Source organism: Spea bombifrons, chromosome 1 (genome assembly GCF_027358695.1).
Source record: "Spea bombifrons isolate aSpeBom1 chromosome 1, aSpeBom1.2.pri, whole genome shotgun sequence".
NCBI lineage: Eukaryota > Metazoa > Chordata > Amphibia > Anura > Pelobatidae > Spea > Spea bombifrons.
Window position 1 is genome coordinate 34,425,653 of NC_071087.1, and position 16,988 is coordinate 34,442,640.

General features: G+C 36.3%; 1 protein-coding gene across 1 annotated transcript in view; it reads left to right on the forward strand.

The window, feature by feature from the left end:
• DCHS2 (dachsous cadherin-related 2) overlaps positions 1 to 16,988 on the forward strand; it is a 128,094-nt gene that overhangs the window by 63,799 nt on the left and 47,307 nt on the right. Inside the window, exon 4 of the mRNA XM_053458446.1 lies at positions 13,536 to 13,727. Coding sequence (XP_053314421.1) covers positions 13,536 to 13,727 — 192 coding nt within the window. The remainder of the gene's footprint in view (positions 1 to 13,535; positions 13,728 to 16,988) is intronic.

Consider the following 16,988-nt stretch of genomic DNA (forward strand, 5'->3'; position numbering starts at 1 on the left):
CAAAGGTGATAGAGGCTAATACAGTAAGGGAATGTAAACGTGCATGGGATAGGCATAAATCTATCACGTATCTAGGACAAGATCAAGACCTGAATCTCACATCAGAAAAAAAATGGGCAGATTAGATGGACAGAGTTGTTCTTATCTGCTGTCAAATTCTACTCTTCTGTGCTTTTAGCATTTTTTTTACTTTGAGTTTCCAGAAACAAAAAAATAAACTTTGCACTTGTAGTTTGCTTTAAAAACAGAGGTTTATTTAATGATCTAAAGTGGATATTAATAATTAAACAATGATTTATTGCAGTTGTTTGTTTTGGTGCTACAATGTTTGCTAGGATTCTGTGTGGTCCATGCTTTTGGCTAGTTCATATTTTTAGTAAATGTTTTTTTTTCATTAAATTATATTTATACATGGGTTGCGTACTAAGTTTGGTATGTCTGGCACACATGTTGTACAAAGGCAGAGCTCTTGGTGTTTTTAAAATGACAGGATGGTATTCATTTATAAATATTAAGTTATATGAGCAACCAGTTTTCAGAAGCTACTAATCGGTCAAGACTCCATACTATATTGGCAAGACTGTGCTAAAATGAAAATATTTACAACTGATTTTAGTGGGCAGTTTTTATCTAATGTTAAGCTTGATTTGCCATTGTAAAGTTACACTACCAACTCCTAAACCCTTAAGAATGAAGTAAGGGGACTCGTATGCACACCATGTGTGGCAATAGTGATTTCAATGCAGCCCGGCATAATAGCCGAGTCTCCCTTGAATAAATCTGTTATCAATATAGGTCTAGACCACTTCGCACTGCATATTATGGCACACATGGACAACTGAACCTGCGGATTTGCATCACCTGAGTACATGGATGCTTTATATTTGAATGATGCCTAAATAATCTGTTGTACCAAAATTGACAAAATGTTTAAAATGTCTTATGCCAATACAAGTGCAATTACAAACCAATGGAATAATTCATATCTGCCATAAATATTTACCAGTTCTAATTCATTTCCATTTGTTATAACTGGCCAATAAGGCTCTATTGCAATGTGACATACAACAAAAAATACATGTAGAAAGGACTGTCCCCTGTATGTCCAAAACTATAAAGAAAAGAATAAAGCAGAGGAAAAAGACCTTAGTAGTACATATGGCATATCATGACCCCCTTGGAATGTCATATATGGATGGTGGGCCTGTAACTAACATACAGTACAGTATTGTTTTGCATATTATGGTATTTTATGTGTTAAATGTTGCAAATGCTAAACTTCAGTTGTAAGCATAAACATTCTATACAAGATGCTTGTGCAAATTGTCCTGCCTCATACCTCTTTACTGTATGGGGTTAATCAAGTTGAAATTTAACCTTGCCTTTATGGCAGCTGCTCTTTGGCATCAACTGTGTGGTACTTCCAGCCAAGAACTGGGACATTCCACGTTTATATCCCTACCACTAATATCCATGGCTTCTGCTGCTGTTGAATTATATATATATATATATATATATATATATATATACCAGGGAAAAAACAAAAATGAGGCTATTTTGAGGATTCTTAATTAAATGTACACATTACACATGAGAAACATTTTAGAATAAACAACAGGAATGTGCTACAAATAGAAAAGGGAAATACATATATTTATAGAAATAAACTAAATAAGAAAAAAAAACAAAACTCATTCTGACACATTGTTTTTATTTATTTTTTGCCTTATTCGTTTTCAGAAAAGAAATTTATTTTCCTGGGCTTTTGGTTCACACAAAATTCTGTTTGTTTTGTTTGTTTGTTTTTTGTTTAAAAAAGAAATTCCGTGCAATACAGTATCTCTCTATAGATCTCTCTTGTACTTCTCTTTCTCCTCTCAATAATCTGGGCTAGGTTCCAAGTGATTAACATAAACAACAAAGATAGCAACATGTTACTTTGAAAAATCTGATGTATTGCTACCCTGATGTAACATTTTATAGTTGTATATATTTCTACAACTAGGGTAAATAGTTGTAACATTCAGCTTCATGCATTTCCAACCCTATTATGTAACCTAGAGCTGTGTGTAAAACAGCAGATATATGCAAATAAGGAAGCCCATTTAATAATGAATAAGTCATTCATGTCGTAGATGTATCCATGTTCGTATAAATGAATTTTTATTTTGCTTTCTTTGACCATGAAAATCTGTTGCATTGTGTCATATGTCAAATGTGGCCTTGTAAGGCAATGTTTTCATGTTAATACACGTGGATTTTTTCCACTTTGTACAGCATGAGCACATGTTCTTCTGACTGGCATCACATTTTTAGTGCCATAGATTTCTAATCATCTGTCACCATTCTGCTGATTTCAGTCATGAACATTCAAAAACTTCCACCCACCATCATAACTGCCGACTGCGATAAGGGCAAAATTGGTGGATCAAGGGCAAAAATGATCACTGTGAGTTAAATGATATCACATTTTCTTGGTACATTATAGGGAGTCGACTTGGCCCTTCTTTCAGAAAAAATAAAGTATGGGATTTTCATATATAAAACACACTATATAACACACTAAAGCAGGAAAAAAGTGTGGGTATTACGTGTGAGATTTTACAGTCCATGCCTTAACTCAGTTTAGTGATTAAATCCCAGTAGCTTAGTTTTGTATCGGAACCATGTGTCCAACCACACCTTAAATATTTTGTTATATTTAATTGGTAGGAATAATGAAAAAAAAAATCTGTTACAATTTCATTACACCCGAGGTTTTTTAAATGGTTGGCCAGGATTGTTGAATGATAAATATGAGGAATGCATTTTTTGTGGAAAGGGAAAATTGCTTCAATTCAAAGAATATAAAGCATTTTGAATTGTCGCTGGTATATCAGAATGGATATTGTAGCATACAGTATGTGATTATTCTGCTTTCTCATGTATAATAATGTTTGAACATTCTACCAACTGCTTGTTCTAAAACTGATTTCAATTACTCTTGCATCTTTTCTCTCTGTATTTTCCCCTTGGTTCATCCATTTTTATCAGCAGAAGATTTACTGGTATGTGATAGTTAATCTGCAATTAATACAAAACTGAAATGTTAAATAAAATGCATGTCACTATTTATAATATATAGTCACATACCCGGCTTCTAACATCATTACATCCTTTTACTAATATATTTATAACCACACCTTCTCTCTACCCCCTTCATATGGAATCTTTACTCTTTATATTTATCTTTATTTTTTTTAATCTATTGCTGCGAGGCCCTTAGCGTGAATGGGTATTGTCCAATGTCTTGCTTAGCTGTTATGGGTGCAGCAGTATTCCTTGCATATCTAGTTCTAGGTGACTCAACCTGACATGCCTATTCTCAAGTATGGACATAATTATTTACAGTCATTTTCTCAGCCAACTCAGGCCTGCCAACTGAGTCAGTTCTGCTGTTGTCAGAGTGAGGATCTGATTAATACTATCTCTATACTTGCTAGAGAGGTCTTAAGGTGAAGGTTCAATCACATTGCAGTTTCTGGTATTTAGTGACATGTAGGGAAAGGTGGATATGGAGAGGGGTGGCATATTGTTTGATGCAGTACAAGAGAAAAAGACCGGAGAGTGGTGGAAAAGGTCATTATGCAGGACAAAAAATATTAATGTAATTTTAATGAAGGGCTCAAATGTTAGCTTAGCTATAGAGGATCTGGTCATAACCTTACACATTCTACTGTTAACAGAGGCGTATCTACTGAAAATAGCGCCTATGGCAAGCACTGAAATTGTGCCCCTGTCCAAATATCTAAAACCCATTTGCTAGCCCCTGCTGCCTATATATATATATATATATAAATAAATATTAGTCCCTGCTGCCGATAGCGGGTATAGATCAACACACAAACCCAGATCAATTGAAATTCACTTGTGATCTCAGCACTGAAGGTATATATCAAATAAACAGAATCAGACATACAAATCCTGTATTTGCAGGTATACAATAATAATATATGAAACGTAGCATCGCAGGTATAGATCAACTGAATACGACATACAAACACTTTATTTGCAGGTATACATAAATAATGTATGGAAACATAGCATAGCAGATATGGATCTACAGAATAACACAAAAACCCAGCTTTGCAGGTATAGATCAATTGGATTTCACATAAAAACACCGCATTAAAGGTATATTTAAAACCCCCTAAATTACAGGGATAGATCACAGGTTGCACACCCCAAAGCCAGCCCTGGCGTCCACACTGCCCACATAGAACCTGGCCAGCACCCAGATTACACACATAAGATTTGCAATCTTTGTCCCCAAATAGCCCAGCACAAATCAACTTTGTCCCCAAACAGTCCGGCCAGTGCCATTTTTGTCCCATATACACCCTGCCTGTGCCATCTTGGTCCCCAAGGCTCAAACCTCCTGCTAGTGCCATCTTTGCCCTTCCACAATTATACATCTATGATACACAAACACTTTTACAGTCACTCACTAATTCACACTTTAATTCAGACAACTCATCCACACATTAACTCATGCACTCCCTCATTCACTCAATGCATCCACACATTAACTCATGTTCTCCCTCATTCAGACAATTCATCCACACATTAACTCATGCTCTCTCTCATTCACTCAATGCATCCACACATTAATGCACACTCTTTACTTATATCTACCCCCTCTCCCTCCCCTATCACTTTCTACCCCCCTCTCCCCCCTATCACTTTTTAACCCCCTCCCTTATCACTTTTTAACTCCCTCCCTCCCTCATCACTTTCTAACCCCCTCCCTCATCACTTTCTAACCCTCTCCCTCCCCCTACCCACTATATATCCCCCCCTCTCTCACCTTGAAGTCCAGCGACGGGAGCACGATGCTGCTGTCTTCCTGCACCGCCCGCTGGTGCCCGCTGCTTCACTGCTGAGCGCCGTAATATGACGTCATATTTCGGCGCCCAGCAGTGAAGCAGCGGGCACCAGCGAGCAGCTTTTAAACGCTGTCTTCTTTTTTTGGATGCGGGGGAGAACGAGGGGCGCCGAGCGGTTGCCAGACACCCCTCTCTCTCCTCTGCATCATTGTTTAAAAGCCGCTCGCTGGTGCCGGCATTTCATGCAGAGCGCCGCAATATGCGGGCATATTGCGGCGCTCTGCATGAAATGCCGGCACCGGGACGGGGGTAGAGGGCTCGTGGAGGAGAATGAGGGGCGCCGAGCGGTTGCTAGGCGCCCCTCTCTCTCCTCCGCATAAAAAAACCTAAAAAATGCCGGTGAGCGGCATTTAAAAGCCGCTCACCGGCGCCCCCCTTGAGATGGCGCCCATACCCTATATACGCCTCTGACTGTTAACCGTGTGTTTTGCCCTTTGCTTGATGCTCGATTGTTCTCTGCCCGCACTCTTGGACTAGACATTTAGCCTAAAGCTTGGCTTTTCACTCAGATATCTCACCACATAATGGAGGGAGTTTGAACTTGATGACAGCCCAAACATAGAACCTCAGATTATGGGGAGCCATGGCTGAAGTAGAAGCAGGTCTGTACCACATCTGCATGAAGGATGCCATCCAGTTATACATAACACAGATCCACCTTGACTAAAATCAACAATGTCAACAAACTGCCTTTCAACTTTATTTATAAAAGTACACATTCCCCTCAACATAATTGTATAGTATTTAATTTATCAAGTATGCAGAATGTTGATAAATATTCGCATCAGAGTTCCATACAATTGCAAACCAAAGCTTTTGAGACTGGGTAACATTCTCTAATTCAATATGTAAGATTCAAGATTGTTTGTTAAACCAAACATATGTGTTCTTGAATTCAAGGTCAGATCCTCCTGAACTCATGTTTTGTTTTTTTTAAAGAGTGGTAAAAATCATGATGTGCACTCAAGCTGTTAAATTAGCATTTCTTTCAAGTATGACTTACATGTAACTATGTAAATCCACAGATCAAGTAGTCCCCTAAATAAACTTTGGTGTTCAGAGAAAAGGAATTGGTCAAGTCCTAAAATTTTGTTATTCTACCGCATGAAAACATTCTGTCGTATTTTGTAAAAATGTCAGATGCCCTGATCCCCATCTGTGAGGCTTAAGTGGAGCCAGTAAGATTTTTGTTTGTTTTACAATCTTAATGAAACCCTTTTGCTGTGCGTCTGTTGCATAGGCATACAGCCAAGTTGAATGTCTGATGCTAATGTCACTGTGACCAAAGGGACTTTAACTAATTAAAAGTGATACTCTGAATAGAAGAAACACTAAGTAGGAGCCAACAGAACCATTGCCACCATACCCCTGATACGCAGCCTTCTCAGATAATTAATAGCCTGGCAGTCACGGTAAAATGCATTTCAGTTTACTTATGTTCCATCTCTCTGAAGGTGACTTCAGATAACATCTAGATGTAGCCTGTTTAGAATCTACTGCTACAAAATGAGCACAGGACCATTTTTATACAAACAGCAAGATAAGCCAGTGAAATGAAAATGATTAGCATTTAGCAAAGCTTTGGGACTTTTTCTTAAAGCAGAACTCACTTTTAGATGTAGATCTGTCATGTTTACGTGGTCTGGTACTGTTATCTTACCCCGATCTACTGGACAAAAACACAGACACCTTGTTACACTGCCCTGTGGTAAACAATTGAATGACTCAGTCTTAATGATAAAGAGGGGCCCCTGATCAATGAAACTCAATGGAGCAAAGTATTTAATGAAATACATTTAATTACATTCCCATAAAGAATTCACAGGGAAAATAAACGAAAATGTCACCACTCCTTGCAATGGTGGCCTAATGGTTCAGTGTTATTGAGTCTTTATTGTCAGATTTATTGTAGATCTAAACACAATGTTGTACTCTGGTTTACACATGGGAACTCTTTAGAGGAAAGAGCGTGTGCTATAAAGTAACCAAACCGGAGATCCTGATAGCTTTAAGATGAATTTCATGATAAACAGGGATGTATCATGTTAGAACTGTTCCAATTTGTTCAGATTCCAAATTCTAACCTCCTTTTGCAAAAAAACATATTTTAAGCATCCTCAATTGTCCTCAATTTTCCACATGGATTTTATGTTGAATTATTTGGTTTGAGACAAAACATAAGATTTTGATTCTATTATCCTATCTGCTGCTCTAAAATTCTGAATTGTTCCTCTATACTAAAGGGCATTTACCATGCTCACTTGTCCATAGCTTGATTTTGACTTCAAAATCTTCAACCACAAGCACTTGTCTTCCTGTTTCCACCACACATAAAGTGAGTTTGGTGAATAGTTTTGTCTCAGAAAATTATATGTTTAATTGATTTGTGAGAACAGCTGACAAATATGTGTTAAAATAGTGTATTCTGCCTCTCTTTCATTTTAAAATATTTCTAGGGAAATTTCCTAAATAAACATACTAAAATTAAGTACTTAAGTAAGATAAGACTAACTCTTTACAAATCAACAGCCTTGTTTGAACGGTAGTAATCATTAGTACTGGGTTCAGCATTAATGAATGACATTTAATTACCAGTAATAGATAGATGATGCATAAGTTGTATTTACCATTTAGTATACATACATTTATGGGAAACTTAAGGGAAACAGTAAGCAATTCGGTCCTGGCAGTAAAAGCATGGAGTATTGGCAATGCCTTAGTGCGGTTCTACAAATCAAGCCTTCACAAGAATTTGCAATGTATCCCTTGAGTGTCCAGGATTTATTTCCCTTCTGCCTTGTTCATACATTTATGGGAGTGCAAACACATCAGGTTAGGTTCCAGGTTAAGATGATACTAACAGAAACAATGCAAAAAAATCTTGTCTTTTTTTAACAGAAAATTGCACTGCGGTAAACTCCATTAACTGTTGTTGAAATGGATGGGAACATGAGGCAGCATACATTTTAGTGTTCAAAAACCATAATGAAAAGACAAAAGGAATCCGAAATGTTTTTACTTGAGATTATACATGCTGTCCTTTAAAGTGAGTTGGTGTACAATAAGTGTTAGGGCTCTCTCCACCTAATGTATCGGTTTGTCTGTCAATTCTCGTCTTGTCATACCCCTTGAATATATGTATTGTATTAAGCGCTGTGTAAATTGTTGGCGCTATATAAATAAAAGATAATACTAATACAAGTGTTAGCTGTTGACTTTCAGCCTGGATGTCACTCTGGAGAGTGAACGCAAGTCAGACTTAGTTCTTAATGTGATAAACCCAGCTTTCCATTGGTGACCACCCAGTGTAATAAGCTGGTTAATAAGGACTTATATATGAAATAGGTAATTTAACTGTAAGAATTGTGGGAATGTTTTCCTATGTCATTCTGTTGTGCTAAATACACTTAATGTCCTGGCACTCTTTTATTAATAGTGACAGGGGTCTCTGCACTTACAGTATACATTGTAAGACTTGGTACTTCAAGTGATATATCAATGTATCAAGTGTATATCAATGTATCAAGTGTATATCAGTGGTATTGCATTTATGGATTTTCCTAACATTACAATACACTGCAGTACATTTGCTTGGAATGTAAAAATGATGTGTTGTGATAAATAGCCTGCTTTGTACGCAAGGCGTGTAATGAACTTGCATTTATCATTTATGTAGGCTCTAAGCATTTGATTATTGTACACTCTACATCTGCTCACAGCTAAATGAGTAAAATCAGCCTCCAGTAAACAACTATAAACCAAAACTAATTTGGTAAATGCAAACCAGCAAAACATAGATTAACATATATTTTTCAGATTAACAACAAGAAAAGCAGCTTGATTACCAATGTTGTTTAACTATGTTATAATTGCGGTAGCTACATTTAGCATTGCTTTCATATTTAGAAGATTTATTTTCATTCCATAAAAATCTGTATTTTTTTAATGCTGTTGTGGATATATATGTAAGTCATACTTCTGATGCCATATGAACAACTGTTCTTAGAATAGAAGGTTAATTAGTGGTAATAATAATAACAAGTGTGGGTGGTGTTAAAGAAAGACCTGGTTTGCTATTAATACTTTAGTCTCAGTTACCTTCCTTCATTTTGACCTTAGAGATCTAAATGTACTTCCACCAGCCCTGTCTCACATAAAATAAGATTATTTACAGAGTCTGCCCAAAACTATTTTCATAGGCAGACTTGCCTTAAATACATGTCAAAGAAATTGTCTCTCTTTAAAAAAAATATTTTGATGGATGTCAGTTTTGACCAAACTGTCTGGCTATATCGGAGGTGTGCCATCTACTAATGATGGCTTCCATCAGAAAATTCTGTTGTGAAGAAGCTTTTAAGGTTCTCTAAACAATTGGCTTCACAGAGAGAATATATGCCTTTATCTGTGGTTTATTCTCTAAAGCGGAGGTTGACAAAAGAATTTGTTATAGTAAATTATAACTCACTAATGTCATTTTTCATCAGAGAGGACCAACCCTATCAAGTTTCTCCAGCGAGAAGGGGAGAACTGTCCATGCACAATGTTCAGTTACATCGGTGGTAATAGTTGCAAGTGATCTAGCTGATTTAACTTTGCATTACACTGGGTGGAAAAGTGGACCTGTTTGCCGCCTCTTTGGTTTTGGCCCTGTCTGCCCCATTTCAAAACTAGAAGTTCTATCATTCTCTAAATAGATCAAACTAAATGAAATACTATTTTAGTGCCAGTTCTTGATTGTATACGTAATTACATTTACATATTCTTTGTTGTAGCTTTGAATAACTCAGACAATATGTTTTGTCCTTGTTTTGCAATTATTTTTTGGAAAATGTACTAAATAAACTGACACATTTTTTCCTTAACTTATAAATGAAATGAAATGAAGTATGAAGTTGGAGTACATAAAGGCAATGTTGTTTAGTAGGCTAAGCCAAATATTGGAAATGGGTGATGTGAAATTATTGTAAATAATTTTTAAATGCTAGGGTTGATTTCATATCAAAGTGTAAATTCTGATTCGTAAATCTTACTGACATAGAATGTTTAAAGGTACAGATCCTCTGTTAGCATTGCTGTGTGTATTTTAAGCACCTCTGATCATTAATAATACCATATAAGCCAAGAAAGGCAAATATTATCGAGTTACCTTACACTCCCCCTTAAACCATTTGTAGCTTTTCAGAACTGGGTAGGAAGAGCAGATTATATGTTCTTGGAGCTTAATCTTTATTTGACAGTTTTATGTACTCTGCACTATCTGAACCACAGATGCTGGAGATCACCTAAGAACTAATATGTTTAACGGATAAGGACTGTAATCCTTAAAATGAAGACAGAGGAATAACAAGAGCTTAAAATGTGCCATATGGGAGAAAGCTTGACATACACGAGGTGCTGTACTAATGATGCTGTGTATACAAAATGTAACTGTGTAGGACTTCTAACCTATTTAAAGACGATAATGGAATTTTCTATTTTTACATTGCCTCAAAGCATTTGATAAAACAGAAAAATACATCAAAATAACAACAACAGACTACTGGGTTTGCCAATAATTATATTAAAAAAGGAATATTGTTTTAAAATGTTTCCCTTAATGATTATTTGCTTAGTTATTCATTAGTTATTCTTTTACAGACTTATACTCACTGTTCACTTTATTTGTACACCTGTTCAATTGCCTAATAACACAAAAAGCTAATCAGCCAATCACATGGCCGCAGCTCAATGCATTTAGGCATGTAGACGTGTAAACCGAGCATCAGAATGGGGAATAAAGGGGATTTAAGTGACTTTGAACGTGGCATAGTTGTTGGTGTTAGACGGGCTGGTCCGAGTATTTAGAAACCGCTGATCTACTGGGATTTTTACGCACAGCCATCTCTAGGGTTTACAGAGAATGGTCAGAAAACAAGCAAATATCTAGTGAGCGGCAGTTGTGTGGATGAAAATGCCTTGTTGATGTCAGAGGCCAGAACAGTAGTTCTGGCCTCTGACTAACAGTAGTAATGTGCAATATGACTACAATCAGCATTTCAAAACAATACAATCCATAGATTGAACGTGAGTAAAACAGCAATTTCGCTTCAAACACAAATAAATAGTGGAACATCACTGAATGATAATGAAAAACATAATTTGCATGAGGAAATTCCCTGTCCCAGCTTGATCATCCCTGGAACCCTGGAATGGGGTGTTGACCTTTCAGGACTTGTAGGCAATACCATTAAGTAGTTTTGAAAGCTAGAAAGATGGAGTTCTGTGTGGATCGATCTAGAGTCGCTATGTATGGAGACCAACTATTAAAAACATGTTTGACCTTGCTTTTCTTATGTAGAATGGATTCAATCCAGTCCACTTGAAACAAAAATTGTCCTCGGGGTATGACCATTTCCAGAGAAGGTGTCTGAGGGGATATCCACTGGGATAAAATAGCTCATTTACCTACAGCCGATAGCATACTAAGAAGAGACCTGGCCTTCATAGTCACCAGATCACAATCCAACAGAGCACCTTTGGGAGATTTGCATCATGGATGTGCAGCTGACAAATGTGCAGTAACTGCGTGATGCCATCATGTCCATATGGACCAAAATCTCTGAAGAATGTTTCCAGCACATTGTAGAAAGAATGCCATGAGGAATGAAGGCAGTTCTGAAGGCAAAAGGGGATCCACCCGGTACTAGCAAGGTGTACCTAATAAAGTGGCCAATTAGTGTATAAATTAGTTACAAAAACTCTTATTCAATACTTCATACTGTATTGAAATGGATTCACTAACATTGGTGTTAAGATATCAGTATTGGCATTACAAATGTGATTATGATGGATATTGAGGAAGACATTTGGCTTTGGCTGTGTTGTCCATGGACACTGAAAGCTAGTGACCATTTTCTGCTACACTGGCAAAGATCAATTCTGAATTTCAGCTTCTATATAACAATATTCAATATACCCCTCTAACATGTAAACAAACTACATTACTTGTTATAAATATATAATATGCTGTCAATGTGTTTCAGTAGATGTGAGAAGAGGGCTGGCAGCAGTTAGCCTGGGGGGTAAACTAGTCTAAATTGCAATGTGCGCTATCCAGTTTCGTCTAAAACATATTTTATGATAGTGAGAAGAAACCCACAAAAGAAACAAAGAAGTGATCCAAACATCGTGCATATGCTGCCTAAAGTCTGTTAGACTGTTTAATATTTTAGAAATGAGAGTTTATTATTTTTACGTTTTAATGTAAAGTGTAGCTGTAACAGCATTTTTATACATGTGCTAAATGCAGAACCATTTTTACATGACAACAGGATTCAGCTTCTAGACACTGTGTGAACTAAATGATTGGAAAATATTGACAATTTCATGTAATATAATGGGTCTTTAAATGCCTCTGGCCCATTTTGATAACAAGTTAATTTGCTTTGAACAAAGACAAAAAAAACACTACACAGAGCATCACATATTTTTAATTGTGAAAGGTTTTTGATTCAAAGCAGAGCTTATATATTTGTGTGCATGTGTTTTGGTTTACAATATTATATTTTATGAGTGTCAACAGATTAGTAGCACTATTAAAAAAGGGGAAGGGAAAACTAACAATAACATTGTGAATATACAAAATAGGCCATAACATTAACACATTAAGTAATGTTAAAACATACTGGCACAGATGGAGAAGAGGGCCATGTCCTTGTGATCTTATAATCTATTAAATATTCATCTGGACACCCAGGTTTGCTCTGAAATCCTCCTTAGAATTATTTTTGAGCGTCTGCAGGCCTGGCCACTCTCTCATTTCTTCGAGTAGAAGTGGTAGAGGTTAATACAGTGAGGGAATTGAAATGTGCATGGGAGAGACGTAAAACTAAACTGAATCTAAGACAAGACCAAGGCCTGAATAAGTTTTGAGGTTCTTAAAGCAGGAAATAATGATCAGACTTGATGGGCCAATGGTATTTATCAGCTGTCAAGTTTTATGTTTCTATGTTTCTTTCAGATTTGCTCATTTTTTTACAGGACTTACTATCTACCATCATCTATATTCTCTCCACTCCTCAGGCTGCGCTCCTCCCTGGATTAAATCATTAATGCAAGGCTCTAGATTACTGAGCCACAGATAGATACTTCCAGTCATATGACCTAATGCAGTATATGGAAATAAGCTAATAACCATTTTATTATTTGTATCTTTGCGTCAGACATACAGATTTGTTTATAAAACATGGTGAACAAGTTCACACTAATTATCCCTCTGTCCTCTGTACAACCAATAAAACATGTTCTTGTATGCTGACTTCTTGTAATAACTTGCTTTTTTCTGAGTTTTTTGCAAAACCGTCAAGATACTAATAAACTATTTTGTTCTTAATTTATTTACACTTTTTCAAAGTATAAATTGATTTGTAATGTTGGTATTTGCTTGCTATTGGATTAATACATACTGAATTCCAATTTCAGATAATCATATAATTCACATTTTCATGTAATGGTATTTTTAACAGTCATTTTTAAAAATTGCCCTTTAATTTTGCTTTCTCCTTTATCAAGGTAGTTAAAACATTAAAAAAAATTTTTATATCTGATTAATTATATCTGCTTTTTCTGCAGGTAAAAGCTACTGATTCAGACTCGGGTCCATTTGGTCGAATTCATTATAGCATATACGATGGGTTTCACAACTCCAAAGAGTCTCAAAACTTTTGTATTGATCGAGAGACTGGACAAATCTGTGTTTCACAAGACATAGACCGGGAAGGTCAGCCTGAAACCTATGACCTTCAAGTGAAAGCACAAGATGAGGTATGAGTTTACTCAAAATTTCTTCCTATAAAGGTGGCATTTCCAAGCAATGAAGACTCTGAGATTAAACAACCAAAATAATTACATTGTTGAAATAATAAATTATATTATTTTTTTGGTAAAATATCTTTATTTTAGTACTGGGAGCAAATGTCGCACTAATAATTATAAGTATAGTACAAAACGCTGGCCAGCTAGCACCAGTGCCTCATTTATGAAGACCCCAATGATAAAACAGGCATGTCTTTTTATGTATTTTTTTTTACATGGCAAGGATTTACCTGCAAGATTTAACCTTTAGGTACTATTAAGGCTTCTCGTGGATTTTTGATGATTATAGTAATGTTGTCATTATCAAGAACTATGTGCCAGCGACAGATGGCTTAATACATAGACAGCATAGTCCATTGTTAACATACTGTGTCCTGGAAATAGTGTTTACCTCAGCAAAGAAAATGTAATTGGAAAGTCTGTTCCTTCTAATTTTATTTGCTACTTTATATCTATTTTTGAGATGTGGCACACTGCCTGCAGACCACAGAAAACAAACAATTCACTCAATTAAGATCTTTGATCTTCTCAACTGGTCCACAGACAAATTGCATGCTGGGGAGCCTGATCGCCCAACAGTGCAATCTACACCTGGTTATGCAGTAGAGGGGCTACTGCCCCCAGAAACTACTGCCCTCAACCTAGACCTAGTTGGTTTAGGCAAGAATACACCACTGGGGTACTGACCATTCTAGCACATAAAGAAAATAAACCTTGGCATACGTAGCATTTTATTCAATGTTCTCTTATCTTGGGGCTCAAGCCCTTGCTAGATGTTTCAGGGAAAATAACTTCTGTGTTGTTTACTCCTGGGTGACAGAAGTCGTGGCAACATGCATTCACTGAAAATGTATGAATTTGGCAAACTTTTACATGATGAAATAATTATTTCTGCGGAAGGCTTAGGCACTGAACAATACTAGGAATGATGTTACATTTAGTTATAGAAATGTTACATTTAGCAGAATTGGAAGAGGGGAACTTTTTATGGGGATGCCTCTTTCTATATACGGTACTTTACATATATGCATTGCATTTTTTACTGGTAACTGTGTCCAGCATTCCCCTATCTTTATCAATGGTTTGGGTCCATATGTTAGCACATGAAAGATATTTACACCCTCTGCATATAGTTTCTGACAGATTACGTATTTAGGACAAATGATCGAGATGAGGACATTCGGTTCTTAAAAAAAAAAAGCAAAATAAAAACTGTAGATATTCAGTGATACAAATGGTATGGATATTCATTTAACAAAGGTAAACAGTAAGGATTGCATATCACTTTATGGTATAAGAGTTGAGACCAGGGGAGCTCAGTGACTTGTAAGTGATATGGCCTCCAAGTTGACATTCAGAAATTCTGTACTAACGCCAAAAAAGATTTTAGGTTTAATATGTGGATGCAATTTATTTAATTCTAGTCTATTCAGAATGGAAAATCAGAATGCGAATGATGATCAAATACTTTCAAATCCAGTCCAATACTTTCTTTATTACTTTTGTTTTTCCAGCTGCTTTTAAAAAATATATATATATTTTACTACCCATTTCTTATTATAATATATGCAGTATAAACATGTCCTGCATGCCATTTAGTTCATAGATACTGATCCTCAAAATAAATACCGGCATATAAATTGTGTCACCAAACCTACAAGATAATATTGCATACACACTACCTCCAAAAAAAATTACATCTGCTGGTTTTAGCATACGCTGCAGTGTTCCGGAGACAGTGCTAACGTCACTGCTTGATTGGAAGTCTAGACTTCCTACGACCTCCTCCCCACTGCTCTCTTTCTATATTTATATCCTTGTTCTATGTAGAATTATGCTCTGAAACAAAAACACCCATGATTCTCATCAAGCTTATGTCCAGGCCAAATGCTGAGCGTCATGAGGTTTGAAGTTCAACAACAGCTGGTGGGTAACTTCTGTATTCTTTAAGTAATCTTTCTTCTCCAATCTAATAGGGTTAATGTCCTTAGGGCAGCACAGTCCAAAATGAAGTGAATGCCTTTTTTTTGTGGTACAGCATTTTCTATACACACCGTGTAGCTGTGGAGCTAGAAGGTACTTTGGATGAGTTACAGGCTTCATACCAGGATAAGTAATGTAAATAAGGGAAATTAGAGATGGCCGAATGTGCTATCACTGCAAGACAGATGGACTCTTTTGGGACTATTGAGATGACATAAAATTATCTTCATTGTGCTTCCAAGACTGAGAAAAATACAGAAAAAGAGTGTGCATCAGAACGAGTTAGAATATTTATTGACAATCACATCTGCCTTTAATTTCATATATTCTACACAGCATCTCTGAACAGGGTTGGGAAAATATGTGCTTGGTTGTAAGAATATCCCAATCAAGTAGCGTAATACATAAAAAGGGAATGCTTATACTTATCTGTATTTAGTAAAAAACAATATCAATAACCAAATGTTTTATAAAATCATTAATCTAAAGCATGGTAGATTCTGGAGCCTTCTTTCATATTTTAGAAACATTAGCAAATCTTTACATGGTCCTCAGAGATGCTTGTCTGTATGTGATCTTGGCACTGGATGTTTGCATATTTTTGGTGAAAATTCTACCGTGATATTTTTCTAGGTAATATTTTTAAAAATATGGTGGATTTGGACACAGATATTTAATCATAGTGAGATGGGAACACATTTGTTTGAGTTGCTGAACTAGGCTAATATCTGCCCATACATCTGTTGTGACGGCAGGACACTCAGAAGATGGGAAGTCCTGTTTATTCCATATCCTTCTCATACTATTAATGGTACCCTTATGTATAAAAATCCCTGCCACTTAATAACTTTGAGAAAACAGAGGATGAGAAGTGTTATATTTCTCATGTTTTCCTTTTTCTTTTTTCAATGGAAATTGTCTTCCCCTAAATGAGAGCCGGACTATGAACACTGGCCTATTAATGAGAATTTACCTTTTCCCTAAATGGTTTATTCACAAAGGGAATGAGCTAATGCATTTGTAAAGGGGTTGCACTTTTACCTTAGTGACCTTGCTATACATTTTAAAGAGCCAACCCCAATGAGCTTCTAGATACTTGGATGGTAAATTTAAATTACTGAAAGACACCTCACTGATTGAATAATGTATACAGAGGCCCAGCTCAGCACCCGTAGAGAGAAATTAGCCAGGTATGGCCCTTTATAATGTATAGTGATTTCAGGCAGT